This window comes from Tamandua tetradactyla, chromosome 16, assembly GCF_023851605.1.
Source record: "Tamandua tetradactyla isolate mTamTet1 chromosome 16, mTamTet1.pri, whole genome shotgun sequence".
In the NCBI taxonomy this organism is placed as follows: domain Eukaryota; kingdom Metazoa; phylum Chordata; class Mammalia; order Pilosa; family Myrmecophagidae; genus Tamandua; species Tamandua tetradactyla.
Genome location: NC_135342.1, coordinates 7,448,335 through 7,464,120, shown reverse-complemented (window position 1 = coordinate 7,464,120; position 15,786 = coordinate 7,448,335). Strand labels below are relative to the sequence as shown.

Genomic DNA, 15,786 nt, shown 5'->3' with positions numbered 1-15,786 from the left:
AAGAGATGACTTAGGGTGGTTTAAAGAATTTGAAGAACAAGGTGTCTCTAATAAATACAGCAAGTTTTCAATAAACATGAATAAACCATTGGAGAAAAACATGTGAGAGTTTCCATCCCTGACAGGAACTGACAATGCAGACAAGATGCTGTCTACCGACAGATGCACAGAGGAGAAATTGATAATCACAATCTTCAAAAAAAAAATGCTTGACCTGCAGCTGCCACTGCCACCTTTAGGTGTAGAATTTTGAATCCCTGAGCCTTGTTAACAGTGAAACAGGGTTCCAATGTGCGACCTTTCTCAGCAAGGTGTGGATGCTAGTAGAGGTGGCCCAAATCAACGAGTTCATCACCTGGAGCCAGAATGGCCAAAGTTTCCTGGTTTTGTATGAACAAAGAATTGCAAGAGAAATTCTTCCCAAATACTGCAATGACAACCACATGGCAAGCTTTGTGAGGCAACTGAGTATGTCTGGCTTCTGTAAAGTAGTACACATTGGCTCTGCCATTGTAAGACAGGAATGAGAGGGTCCTGGTGAATTTCAGCATTCTGACTTCAAACAAGGCCAGGATGATTTGCTGGAAAACATTAAAAGGAAGGTTTCCTCTAGAAGAAAATAAAATTCATCAGGAAGATTTAACAAAAATTATAAGCAGTGCTCAGAAGGTTCTAATAAAATAAGAGACTATTGAGTGCATACTTTCTGAATTGGAAAGTGAGAATGAGCCACTTTGGAAGGGGGCCTCAGAATTACAAGTAAAGCATGCACAATGGCAGCAAGTTATTCTAAAGATTGTCCAGTTTATGGTTACATTAGTTCAGAATAACCAACTTGTGAGTTTAAAATATAAAAGTTTTCTACATCTAAAGATGCATGGATCCCAAAAGAAGAATCTATTTCAGTATGTAATCAAAGAATCAGCTGACAAACACCAGTATAGATTTCCACACAACAGGGCTGAAGGCTTAAAACCAAGGGAGTGCATTTCTGATAGATAATGATGTCACTGATGATAATGCATATTATGAAGATATTCCAGTTATTCCAGAAACTAAAGGGGATGCTATATCAGATCCCTCTAGTATAGCCAGTACCCTGATGTTGTCATTGTTGAAGATGGGAATGATGACATGCATGCACCTGTCACTCAGAGTGGTGATCAGAGTGACCCACCCACTGAGTCCCTAAGCTCAGGTAATGATGGCAACAGCCCACTCATGTCTAGTGCTGCCCAGCTAAATGGCTTCTCCAGTCTGACCACAGATGATCCCGTGACCATGATGGGTTCCATTCTGAATGATAACATTGATCTTTTGGGAAAGGTTGAACTGTTAGATTATCTTGAGATTATTGCTTGCAGTTTAGAGGTCTTCTAGGCCATTCTGTTAGGAAGAAAGTTTAGTATAGACCCAGATTCTTTTCACTACTTCTGTGCAGATGAACCCCACAGAGTACATCAATAATACCAAACCAGAGAATAAAGGATTAGAAACTACCAAGAACAATGTAGTGCAGACAGTTACAGAAGAAGGAAGAAAATCTAAACCCAAACCAGATAAATGGTTTGTCAAATACTGCCTTTCCACTTCTTGCATTTCTTGATGGGAACCCTCCTTCTACTGTTGAGCAAGGGAGCACAGGATCATTGGAAGTTATGTCTTCTGCAGATAAATCCATAGACATGGATGAGCTTCTGGGGAGCAGCTGGGCCCAGAACCAATCCAAACACCTGGAGCCATTGACTGGAGCTGTGGCTAGTGAAGTCACACTGTTTTATTTATGTGAACTTGCTCCTGTACCTCTGGATAGTTATATACTATCTTTAGATAGTTAAATCCCCAAGAAATGGACTATACAAGTATGTATTCATGAAAATGATGAAATATTTAAAGTATTATTTGTTACTTTTTTTGTAAATTGTTTTGTTTTGTTTAGTCAGATACTGTGGAATGTAAAGCACCTTATGCTTTTCTTACTAAATGCATACTAAACTCTCAGATCTTATTCAAATGGAGAGCTACATGAAATTTAATGCATATTATTGGCATAAATTCAAGTTGGATTCAAACGGACATTTTTCACCAAGTGAAGAACACTGGATTTCATTTTTACCTATATACCTTTTACTCAGTTTAACTTTTGTTTGTTTGTTTTACTTGTTTGATGCTACCTGGTTGCAATGAGTATAAATCTCTAGAAGTAATGGTTTGATACTACTTGGTTGAAATGAGTATAAATCTCTAGAAATAATGGTGAGTACTCCTAAAGCTCTCTGTACCAGTTACTTTTATTAAATAAGTTTCACTTGGCTTATTTTTAATACTGGGAACATAAAGTGCCTATATCTTGTAAAGCTTCATTTGTCTGTCTTGGAGCAGACATGTTCACTGATGCTCAAAAAGAAAAGGCAAAATGTTCCTTAGTGCTCATTGCCTGATATGGCTCCAACTCCATATATATGGAAAGAAGAAGACTGGGATAGAATCAACCCATCCATTCAGTTGGACTAGCTTTAGGTAGAAGTTTTCTGGTTTGTGCTTTTTTTGAACCATATTATTTAGCAAAATAAATATAATGAAGGTTGACTGAAAAAAGGGAAATATTCATTTAGGTCACACATTGATAAAGGCATTGCTCAACCCTTAAACTAGAACATTATAGAGAAAGAAGAAGTTTGATATTAGTAATTACAAATCTAGGTATAGTAAAAGAGAAATGCATTTCCGTACATCCATGGAAATGATTGGAAAAATATTGGCAATATGGTGGCTTGAAGTAGCCTTTATGTTGTTCTGAAATTCTCACAGATCAGCACCCAAAGAAATGATGGTACTTGGAGTAAGACAGAAATCCAGAGATTAATCAAGGCAGTTGAAGAAGTGATTCTAATGAAAATGTCTCTCCATGAGTTAAAAGGTATGGATACTAAGTTCCAAGAAAATCCTGAAAGCTGACTATTAAGCATTTGGAAAAAGCTCTACAAGAGCGTGTCATGGGTAGAAGTAGAAACTAAAGCTTAAACAAGTTGGAGGGAGTGGAAATCCAAGTGGACTGAAATTCTAACCAAAATAATGACCAATGGCAGGATGTGCACATGGAAACAATGCCCTACAGCTTAAAGCAGCATTATTGAGAGATTGCGTGAAATAAATGTGGCCAGTGCTAATGGGATAGCATGAAAAGAGCTTGTTAATACCAAAGTTGATATGTTTTATGTATTATGTTTTATGCATATGGGTATACATTTGAGTGGGAAATAGAGTGGCAAGCATTTGCAGAAACTCAGTGAAATGTACATGGGCATTCTTTATAAAATATTCCAACTTCATCCTCTGAATCCAAAATTATTTCCAAACTACAAGTTATGAAAATATTTTTTTAGAAGCCAAATGGCATTAAGATGAATGAACAAATTTGCCAATGCTGTCTAATTTGCCAATTCAATTCCCTTGTAGTTGAAGGGAAGAATAGCATAAACAAGAATTAAACGATGTTATAAAATATTGCAAAAAGAATGGATATGTGTAAAATTTAATGGAAAAAATTGACAAAAATAGAAATGAAAACATGTTATTGAAAAAGAGTAAAAAATAAGTAGGGCCTTGTCAATGTAATTAAGATCTATTAAAAAGAGACTCCACAGGAAATGTATGAATGCCTGATCAACACTTAGAAAAAATATTAGATCATAAAAGGTGTCAACTTTGCTTCTACAAATTTCTGTATCTAGCATGAACTTCATGATCTTTAGAAAAATATGCTACATTTATTATGTCAAAAGTAACAAGAAAGCTATTTTATTGCCATGTTTGAAACTGTTGTGTAACCCAGAAAACTATGTACTTTAATTCTCATTTGATTTTGCTGGGCGAGATCTTTCTTATTGTTTCCATGGTGATGTGACTCATCCAATTGTGAATGGTAATTTTTGATTAGGTGGTTTCTATTGAGATGGTTCTCCACCCATTCAAGGTGGGGTTGCTTACTGGAGTCCTTTAAGAGAAAACAAATTTTGGACAAAATCTTCCATATCCACACTGCCACAGCCCTTTGGAGATGCAAAAGGAAAATGCCATGAGGAAGCCTTATGAAATGAGAAGAGAAAGGTAGCAGATGTTGCCATGTGCCTTCCCAGCTGATAGATATGCTTGAGATGGCATCAACCTTTCTTGAGTGAAAGTAACCTCTTATTGATATCTTAATTTAGATATTTTCACAGCCTTAGAATCATAAACTTGCAATTAAATGAATTTCCTTTTTAAAAGCTGTTAAGTTTCTGGTAGATTGCATTCCAGGAACTTTAGCAAACTAAAACAGATTTTGGTACCAGAGAAGTTGGGTGTATCTGTATTTTACAAATACTAGACATGTTGGAATAGCTTTTTAAATGGATAAGGAGAAGATTCAGGAAAAGTTGTGAGGAACCTGATAGAGCAAGTCTAGAATGCTTTGAAGAGACTGTTGGTAGAAATGCGGTCTCTAAAGTTACCTCTGACAAGGCCTTAGACTGGGATGATGTATAAGTTATGCCAAACTGTAAGGAAGGTGATCTTGTTTCAAGTGGAAAAGAATCAGGCAAAATTGACTACACGTTTTGTATGAAAGGTATATTTTAAAAGCCATGAGGTGGGATACTTAGTTGAAGAGATTCCAAATTTGAATGTGGAAAGTCAACCTCGTTTCTCCTTTCAGCTTATGGAGAAATGTAATAGGAAAGAAATGAGCTAAAAATGAACTCTTGGGTACAACATAACCAGAACTTGATGGTTTGAAAATTCTGGGATTCCAGAAATGAGACTCCAGAGAATAATGGCCCATGTGAGGATTTAACCAAACATGGAACCATTCAACCACTAGAGGACAAGACAGGATTGGAGATTGTGTTATTAATGAAGGATTTATGGAATATATTATTGTCCAAAGTTATGGTCCTTGTATATTACATAAACCAACAAGAGTGCTGTGGGATCTGTAAAAAAATGGAATCACTACCAGGCTGGACCAAAAGGGACAAATGTTCTAGTTTGCTAGCTGCCAGAATTCAATATACCAGAAACGGAATGTCTTTTAACAGGTGGAATTTAATGAGTTGTTAGTTTATAGTTCTAAGGCTGAAAAAATGTGCCAATTAAAGCAAGTCTATAGAAATGTCCAATCAAAGGCATCCAGGGAAAGATACCTTGGTTCAAGAAGGCCGATGAAGTTCAGTGTTTCTCTCTCAAATGAGAAGGCACATGGCAAACACAGTCAGGGCTTCTCTCTTGGCTGGAAGGGCACATGGAGGATACGGTGTCATTTGCTAGCTTACTCTCCTGGCTTCTGGTTTCATGAAGCTCCCCAGAAGGCATTTTCCTTCTTCATCTCCAAAGGTCACTGGCTGGTGGACTCTGCTTTGTGGTGCTGCTGCATTCTCTGCTCTCTCTGAATCTCTCTTTTTCCAAAATATTTCCTCTTTTATAGGACTCCTATAAACCAATCAAGACCCACCCAAATGGGTGGGGACATGTCTCCCTTAATCCAGTTTAACAACCACTCTTGACTAAATCACATCATCCAGGAGATGATCTCATTACAGTTTCAAACATACAGTATTGCATAGAGATTATTCTACCTTTATGAAATGGGATTTATATTAAAGCATGGCTTTTCTTAGGGGCATATGTCCTTTGAAACCAGCACTTTCCACCCTCCAGCCCCTATAAAAGATATGTTTTTCCCATATACAAAATACATTAATTTCATAACAGTATGAGAAACCCTGAACCTTTCAGTAGCAATACAATGAAGTACATAATTAGAGACAATATAAAATCTCATCAAGTCACTTACAGGCATGGTGTGTCCTAAGGCAAAATTCTCTTCATTTGCTCTGGACCTTTGAAAATGCCTAACAAGTTACTTGCTGCCAACATACAAAGGAAGAACATTCATAGGATACATAATCACATTTCCATAGGGAGGAAGGAACACAGGGGTCACCAGACCCATACAGTTTTGATAACCTGCAGGACAAAGTCCAGTAGATGTCAAAGTCTGAGAGTCATTTATCCTCAGGGCTTTAGAAAGTGGCAGTCCCATCCTTTCCAAATTCTTATGCAGAGGCCTGCCTCTCTCTGAATGCAAACTTGGGGGACATTGGGGTGACCCCCATTTTCTCGGCTCCACATTCTCCAAGCATTGACACCACACCTGGGCTCTCTTTCTTCTCCCAGGCACACATTCAACTCCTTCATGTGGTGGTAGCAAGGCTCTCCCCAAACCCCAAGGAATGTGCTTCACCCTCTCCAAGGCCTGAGGTGGCATGACTCTTCCACTGCAATGAGGTGGAAGGCCCATGCTCTGCCTTTGGGGCAAACTCACCCTCTCCATGGGCTTGAGTTGGTCCACTCTCCTGGCCCAAGGTTTCTTGACTTCAGACCTCAGCTTCCATGGTTTTGCCTCTGAAGTTTTTTTCCTCCAATGTGTTCCTTCTCTGAACCCCTCAGTCCAGACTGGCAGTGGCTCAGTTTATACAGGTCCCACAGCACTCTCATCAGCTTTCTATGCAGTAGTGTCGGATCATGCCCATCAGACATAAGGATTTTCCACAAATCCTTTCTGGGTAACTCCATGTCTGATCCTGACTTTCTCTGAAATGGCTGACTGGCTTCACATTTTTTTAAATTCTCACACAGAGCACTATTCTCTGGGATCTTCCTTCCTGGAAGCCAAGAATTTTCTAGGACATCAATTTCTGTTTTCTTTGTACCCAAGAGTTCAGTTTTCAGCTTATCTCTTTCCTGTTGCATTTCACTATAAGCTGCAAGGAGAAACCAGGCTGCACTTTCCACATTTAACTTGGAGAGCTCTTCTGCTAAGTATCCAAGTTCATGTGTTTTAAAATCAGCCTTCCAGCAAAAACCACTAGTCATTTTTGCCAGATTATCTGCCATTTTAAAACAAGGATCGCATTCCTTCCAGTCTGTAATGACACACAACTCATTTCGGTCTAGAGCCTGGTCAGAGGTATCTTTAGAGCCCACGTTTCTACCAACAGTCTCTTCAAAGCATTCTATGTCTTTTCTATCAAGCTCCTTGCAACTCCCCCAAAATCTTCCCCTTATCCATTTAAAAAGCCATTCCAACATGTTTGGTATTTGCAAACTACAGCAGAACCCCACTCTCTGGTACCAAAATCTGTTCTAGTTATAGGTCTGGAAGAAATGAGAGGTGGTGGGTTGGGGTCATGAAAAGAATTAGAAATATCTTCCAAGCCATTTGCTTCAGGGCCTTCATTTGCAGTTTCATCTGGTGAAACAGGATTAATCACTCTAGGGATAATCCCTTCAGGAGGAGAGTTGGTGGCCAATTCCTCAAGGCAGGCTGGAGGTGGGGCAGTTATGTCCTCAGGGAAAAGTATTACAGAGTTATCTAGAGAAGACTCAGCATGATATAGGGTTTCAACCTCACCCCTGACATCATTATCAATCCATATGTCACCATTCCATTTTTCAAGGTCCCACTCCTTTCCAATCAATGCCCTAACTTTAACGGCAGACACCATGCAAAACTGAGATTTCAGTTTATGTTGTAAAGTTGCTACTCTAACAATAAGATCCTGAGTCTGATTTTCAGAGATCTCAAGTCTACAGCTGCAGGAAATAAGATTTTCCTTCAGGATACTCATAGAAATGTCTACATCTTTCAGACAGCACTTAGGCTTAACGTTTGAAGCCTTAAGCCCATCCCTTTCACCCCTTAAGGTAGCCAGTGTATCTAACAGCAACCAGCCAGCATCTCTATAACTCTTATTTCTACTAAACTCTGTAAAGGTGTCAAAAACATTATCCCCCAGAGTCTGGCTTCATACAAGCGAAGCTTTAGGAGAATTGAATGATGATATTTTGACTATCTCTTTTGCCAATTCACTCCATGGATTGGGAGTGTTATTATGATTATGGAATCAGAGTCCTTAGTGTCTCTGAGTCCAGTCAGAGTAGAAAACCATTCATAAAACCGATTTTTAAGATTCTGTTTCTTAAGAACCACTCCTGGTACCATAGGAAATGGGATTTACATTAAAGCATGGCATTTCTTAGGGGGCATATATCCTTTCAAACCAGCACAACAAAAGAGGGACTAATTGAAGAAAAAAATAACTTCAAAGGAAGAACCATGGAAGCTAGGTTTGGAGAGGGTGAATTTGCCCCAAAGGCAGAGGGGGCCCTGCACTTCGATGCTCTGTGTGATTTATACTGTCTCATGTCATGGAGAGAGTACAGTACATTCTTTGGGGATTATTCAGAACATTGTTGCCACCATATTTTTTCTGAGGGATTTGACTGTGTGCCCTGGAGAAGACAGAGAGCCTGGGTACTGCCCCATTGCTTGTGGAAGATGAAGCCAAGGAAAAGGTGGTCTCTCCAAAGTCTGCCATGGCTGCATTTGGAGAGAACAGTTCTACTGCATAGGCCCTTGGAAAGTGGGACCACCATTTTCTGTGACCATGAGGACAAATGAGTCTCAGACTATGTAAGCTAATGGAATTTGCCATACATGTTTTTAGAACACTTTGAGTCCTGTGACCCCTTCTTCCTTCCTTTTTTTTTCTTTTTTCTTTGGAAATGAAAACACATATCCTATGACTTTCCTTTGTATGTTGGCATAGATAACTTGTTAAGAGTTTTACAGGTCCCGAGCCAGAGGATTTTGCCTTAAGAATGAACAGGCCATTAGCTGTCTTTGATGAAATTTTGTGCTGTTTCTGACTTTATACTGTATTTGCATTCTTACTAAAATGGCTTAAGATTTTCTGATATTTTAATGAATGAATTCATTGTGTATATGGAAAGAACATGTCTTTGGGGGGTCCAGAAGGTGGAATGTGCTGATTTCAAATGATTGTGTGCCTCTAAAAAGCCATTTCTTTGATCCTAATTCAATATTTCTTGGTGGAATGTTTTTTATCATTTCCATGGAGATGTGACCCAGCCAATTGTGCATGGTAACTTTTGATTAGGTGGCTTCCATGGAGATGTGTTCCTGCCCATTCAAGTTCAGGTTGCATACTAGAGCCCTTTAAGAAGGAAGAATTTTGAAAAAGCTTCAGTAATAATGAAGTCCACAGAACCACAGAACTTTGGAGATACAAAAGGAATAGGTCCCCAGGGAAGCCTTTGAGAAAGTTAGCAGAAATCACCATGTGCCTTCCCAGTTGACAGGCATTCTGGGTGGCATCAGCTTTTCTTGAATGAAGGTAAACTCTTTTTGTGCCTTAATATGGACATTTTCACAGCTTTAGAACTGTAAACTTGGAACTTCATAAATTTGTTTTGTGTAAACCCTTCCATTTCCAGCAGCTTTAGCAAACTAAATCATTTATCAATATTATATAAAATCATCACACAGTGAATGATATACCCCAAAATTATTTCTATTCTGATTTTAATGGCAAATTTTAAGACAATTACCAGCCACCTACATGACCAGTTTCTGTAGTCTTTAACTGTGCATTTTCAACATTAAGAACTTCTCTAACTTTCTGTCAGGGCAAGTTTCTCCTATTTCAGAATTTTCTAAATAATCAGGGGTTACTAAAACAATTGATTTGAAATTTCATTTTTTAATTCCTAGTCTAAACTGAGCTCACAGGAATCCAGGTAAGGTCCTTCCTTTACCTGGATAGGATCTCATCTCTGATAGGAATCTGGGGTATCAAAGCCTTCCCATGTGGGTACTCCACAAGATGAAACTTGTGAATAATGAGATCACTAATTCATAGTGACAATCTCATAGTGGGTTTGGATTTTAAGATATGAACCAAAAGTTTATTTATTTACTTACCAGCATACAGAGATGGAATTCCATAGCATAAAACAGCATTTAATGTTTCAGATTTGATCTCATAGTATATTTATATAGCAGTGCCACCATGAACACAATCTGATTTGAGAATATTTTCATCACTCCAAAAAAGAAGCAAAAGTCACTCTTCCCTCCCCTTACACCCCTAGCTAACACTAAATGATATCAGTATCTATATATTTTCTTATTGTGGATTTTTTTCATATCAATAGAATCATGTAAATTCATTTCAGCATCACTTCTCTGTCAGGGTTTTGATGGATGATACTGACCTTAACATTCTCTTGGCAGGCCAGTGTGGAAGCTTTGCAATCACTAATATGTCCCTTTATATCTGAATACGTGCCTTTGGCCCAGCAGGAACAATCAGCACAGAAACTAAGAGAAAGCTACCTGACGTTATAAGATAGATCCTGATGGCTGATGAAATGATTTCACAAGATTAGGCATAAACACTATGGGGCAATGTTGAGGTCTATATCACCTGTTGGCTTCACCCTGGTGTTTAAAACTCTGGTGGTAACATTCTCCATTAAACGGAGCATGAGGTGAATATAACAAATTTGTTCCCAGGCCCTCAGACAGCTTAATCAATTATGCCCTCATGGGGAAATTTTTTACAGGGCAGACAGTGTAGAAATGGATTGGTGTCATTGTGAGACAGTTATTCATGGGATTCTCTCTGGTGTACATCTCTTCTGGAAGAGATATTGGCATATTTTGTTTTGGACGAACATTGGCATGTTTGTCTCAAGGATGTTTGTACAGAAAATAGAATTGGCAGACAGAGATATGGGCTCACTCTGGGACAAAGTACAAACTTGTTTGCTTTCCTATTAATAAGGATATTGTTTTCTGCTAGGGCAAAGGTAAGGCAGCTGTACTAACAATCCTCATGAGAAGACCAGTGTTTCCTAAGTTCAGTGTTAGTTCACAGTGACTTAACCCAATGCAGCAACTGTATCTCTATGCAATTGTTTGTATCTTTCTCATTAGACATGGAGGGCAAGGTGAATTAAGCATATGCTAATCTCATGCTCTCTACTGTGCCATGACTTATACAGACCTTTTTCTATGACCTAGGAGTTTTGTGTCTTCTGCCAGCTCTGATAAACTATTGTAGGTTAACTTTTTGCTTTTGAGATAGTGTGAAATTCTGTGTTCTTTAAAATTCCTCAGGGGAGTCATAGGCTTGATTTGAAACAAAATGATGTTAATTTGTGTTTGATATAGCATTCCAACCAGTAACTTTAAGACTTTGATTATATTAAAAGAACACTGTGCTCATCTATTCACCAAATCTAGATAAGTTTAATGTGTAGTTTGGAGAAGTGACTTAGTAGGGAAAATTGCTCTAGAAAAATGAGAGAAAAATGTAAAATATTGGGGTAGGTGTTGCTGTTATATAGAAGAATAGGATTGACAGAGCTTGGCATGGAATGGATGGAGGGAGATGAGCTAGAGCAGCTCAGAAGGAAAGTGGAAACAAATCACTTACTGTGTGATTATTACATTGTTTACCACAGGGAGTTTGCACTCTCCCTCTCTGTCTCTCTCTGTCTCTCTCTGTCTCTCTCTGTCACACACACACAAATGCAACCACACACACACATGCAACTTTATACTGTCTTTAATAATGACCACATGGCTCAGTGAGTCTTTTCTGTGAAAGAATACTCTTCTGGGATTTCATGAGTGAGCCGAGGTCTTTGTGTTTGTGGATATGCAGCTGGGACAGAGTAGACTAGGAAGAATGAGGAAAGTCTAAGACTGTCAGTGCCTGTAATGGAGCAAAATATCCAGGGAAATAGTCATTTGTACTTGTGTTTTTGTGAAGGTTCTAGGATTTATATAGCAGCATTATTTATAATAGCTCCAAACTGAAAACTATTCACATGTGCATGGAATGGGATGATTAAATAAATTATAGAGTGTCACATAATGGAATTCTACCCACCAATGCCAATAAGTGATCTATAAAAATGTGCATTCATAAGATGAATTCACAAACATCCTATGGAATGAAAAAAACTAAATTGAGTATGGTCGTTCTCTGTGGTTCCATAAATAAAAGGTATAAATGGATGAGAGTGCTCTGTCTTATTAGACGTTCTCACAGCAGTTTTCCTTTGGAGAACTAAGAGAGACCACATGAACAGTCTTTCAATGGCAATGCTCTGCTTTATGAACTAAGAGCTATATCCAGGGTTGATGTGGTTTTGTTACATTGCATTGTGCAATGTGGTAAGTTCTGTGCATTTAAATTAGAAAATTAAAAAAGAAATACTTATCTCCAAATTTTAAAAGTAAGGGAAGATAGCTAAATTAACATTGATACTTCCTTATGTAGTCAAAATGGAACTAAAAACTTTTAGATAAATTACATGTTGACTGATTAATTAATTATGGTTTGAGAATGCATCTATTCTTAATAAAAAAAAACTTTAGGAAGAGTTTCTAGAAAAAAAAGAAATTTCCCCTCCTCATAGCTGCAGCAGCAACAGAGACAAATTGCTGCACCATGACCTGCCCAAACCATCTGATCTGGTCAAGGGGCACATCAATGGTTTGAATAAGATGTTGAATCCCTTTACTCTGTGAAACAAGAAAATGTGAATAAAAAATATACTTATTATTTTCGAATCTCCTTTCCTTTTATACATGGAATGTTATATAGAAGATGAATAAATATAAGATTTAATGTAAAATTGTGTAAAACATCTTTAATTTCTTTTCAAAAATGTTATTCAGGGATGGGCCATGTTGGCTCAGCAGCCAGCATTCAGGCCTGCCATGCCAGAGACCCGGGTTCAATTCCCTGTGCCTGTCCATGCAAAAAAAAAATTCTTAATAAAAAACAGCATTATTTTGTGCATTGGTAACTAATTTATCTAACATGGAAAAATCTGTAAATATCTAGAAGGTTACAAACAAAGAATTTTCCCTTTCCTTTTGAGTACATAGATATAGATCTGTGGGCATAATGAAACTAAAATTCTTTTTGAAAAGCAAATTTGATTCCTGATTCTTATTTTCCATTACTGTAATTCTATTCAAACAACACACATAAGAACAATTAGATCATGTTTTTAATAGTTGTTGCAATTTCTAGTTTAAAAAACCCTGAGATGCAGAGTATAAAAGCTCCAAATCAAACAGAAAAAATTAGAATTCTTTTTTAAAAATTTATAAAGCACAGAGGAAGTTAATAGAAATAATTGCAAAATAGATGAACGGTAATGAAGAATATGCAAATTGGTTTATCTAGCAAAAAAGTCTATCCATTTCCACATTAAATACACAAAGAATATTTGTTCCTATTGGTTACCATCATTGCCTAAATTTATTTAACGGCATTTTTTCAACATACACCACAAACCTTTTGATTTAAGTAGAATAATGAAGGATGCCTTATACATAATATTAAGCAACTATCATTGCTGTGTAAATTTCAGATAAAAAGACATTAAATTTAAAGTAACTTTTAGAAGTAATTAGTATCATTGCAGTTTTAATATAATATATCAAATAAAATTGCTTGATAGGGCAAATTATCACACTGATTATGCAAAAACATCTATACATATGAAACACACATATACATGCACATACTTATATAAAACCACATATACACACATATTCACATTGACAAATGTAGGTACATGTGTATGTATATATATGTGCAACTTTGTGTGTGCATGTGTGTGCATTCCTATTTTATTTTTCATGGGCAGGCACCCATGCAAAATATATATTTTATTCCTTTATAAATCCACAAGTCACAAATTCAACAAAAAAATTATTCATAGCATCACCCTATCCAAATCGTTATTCCCTCACTGCTCCCAGTTTCATGAAATTCAGTAATTAATTCTGCACCTTAAAGATGTGTGAGGGCAACCCCAAATTCTTACTTTCTAATCAGTCCAGTTGATATCCTGATATTATACAGAAATATCTGCCTTCCATAAATCCCCAAAATCCATGCAGCTGTATTCCAGACATCATTTGTTTTTGAACACTCAATATTTACTGCTTATTTTTAATTGATGTAAATATATTGTTCTGTTACCTTTATCCCACTGCAGTTTAATTTGTCCATTTCTGCATCAGGATGTTATAATTATGCTAATACCACTCCATATAATTTCATTTCAAATGATTGCCATTTATGTAAGTATTAAAGATATGAATTTCATAATTTTGTCTTCAATGCTTGTGCAGAAACTGAAGTTGTTGACCAGTTCCATCCCTTGCTAACTTAATATGACCTAAGAACTTGTTTTTTTTTTCAGATTTCTCAATGACTTTCTCACATATTCCTTTCTCAAGGATCTCTGTCAACATCTCTTGAGTTTCTGCTTAGTTAATTTTAAGAGATGCTTAATATCAGATTGAAAGATACACACACAAAGATTTCACTCATAATCTCTAGAATGTTTTAGAACCTACTGGCTTTTTACTTTACAAACACTGAATAACTCCATTGCAAGAAATATTAAAATTTAAATTCATAAGTATTTCATAATAATTATTGAACATTTCATTTCTTCTTCTATTCCTATTTATTGTTATATTTGGGAACACAGACTCACAATGCTGCTCACCCTATATTGTACTGTGATAGTTTCATAATTCTGCTTCCAAGTTTGGGGTGATGGCTGAAAAAACAATTGACCATAGTCCAAATACGTTTGCATTATGTATTGGTCATAATATTAGGGGATTTGTGTTCCTTACTCAGGAAAAGCTGTGTCTGGAGACAGTGGAGTCTTGGCCCAGGAGAACAAAGGGGCTGACAGTTGAGAAACTCACAGCAAATAGTGTACTCATGTTCACCAGCAACCAGCTGGTATTATCAAAAATAGAAAGACAGACCTGTAAGATAGAGGAGATGGTGTAAAAGGATGCAAAGGTGCTCACCAGCACAAGGATTGTTTGTATAGCTCTGGACTCAGGGGAGGACCTGGTGGAGAGGTTGGTCCTGTGAATGCATTGAATCCTCTGCTTGTGCCTGTACAGGATGTAAACCATGGAGCCGCTGACCAAGAGCATGAGCCCCAAACATAAAACATCAGGGAAGGCCAGCAATGCTGCAGAGATTGAGGGCATTAATTTGTTAGTACCTTTAACAGAACAGTACCCAAAGTCTTTTCTCTTTCTGATGGTATTGTTTCTCCAATTGCTGGTCACATATATAGGAATAATGATACTTACCAGCATGTAGAGGAGCCAGCACAGGGCTATGGAGAGGCTGATGTACTTAGGAGTTTTCACTTTAAGCTCTGCCCAACTGGAGTTCCTGGGGCTGATGATGATGGCCTGGAAGATACTCAAGAGGCAGGTGCTGCCAATGGACACATCCCTGCACACTCTGTAAACATAGAAAAGTTTACATCCATAATCATTGGGGAATTGTTTCCATCCCAAAGCAATCATTGTGTGTGGGACTCTTCTGGATGATAGAACTAAGAAATTGGTTACAATCAGGTTCTTCATAATCAAGTCTGTGTTCCTTAACTTGCACCTGATGAAATGAAGGAAGAGATAATGATAGAGAAAACAGAAATTTCCAAGGACTCCAAATACAATATGGAATAAGAGGACCATCCCCATTGCCAAATTCCTTGTGTCCATTCTGCACATTCACAGTGATTGATATTTACCTTCAGAGTCAGATAAGCCTGCAACGAAGTGGTCATGTGTGCGATAATTAGTACGTCTGCTAAAATACAGTATTCTCTGCTTACATTAATTCTCTCTTTGACTATTTAAATTTGCTCCCTTATTAAGAGGCTTTTAAAAGTTGTGTGTATATTATTTAAAAGTAATTAAAATGTAGAAATCTGTGCTAAGAAAGCCATACATGAGATAACTTGTTTTTCACAAATCCATGATCTGAGCATTACTAGGAGTTTCTTTAGATAGATGATGAAAAC

The 15,786-nt window shown here is 37.3% G+C and overlaps 1 protein-coding gene and 2 pseudogenes across 1 annotated transcript; 2 read left to right on the top strand and 1 right to left on the bottom strand.

Moving 5' to 3' along the window:
• The first annotated feature begins 1 nt into the window (after position 1).
• On the top strand, positions 2-3,123 carry LOC143658268 (transcription termination factor 1 pseudogene; annotated as a pseudogene).
• Positions 264-1,838, top strand: LOC143659946 (heat shock factor protein 2 pseudogene; annotated as a pseudogene).
• Positions 3,124-14,587: 11,464 nt separating the features above from the next.
• Positions 14,588-15,484, bottom strand: LOC143660140 (vomeronasal type-1 receptor 4-like). Its single transcript, XM_077133558.1, has one exon. The coding sequence runs from the start codon at positions 15,482-15,484 to the stop codon at positions 14,588-14,590; it is 897 nt and encodes a 298-aa protein (XP_076989673.1).
• Between the last annotated feature and the right edge of the window lie 302 nt (positions 15,485-15,786).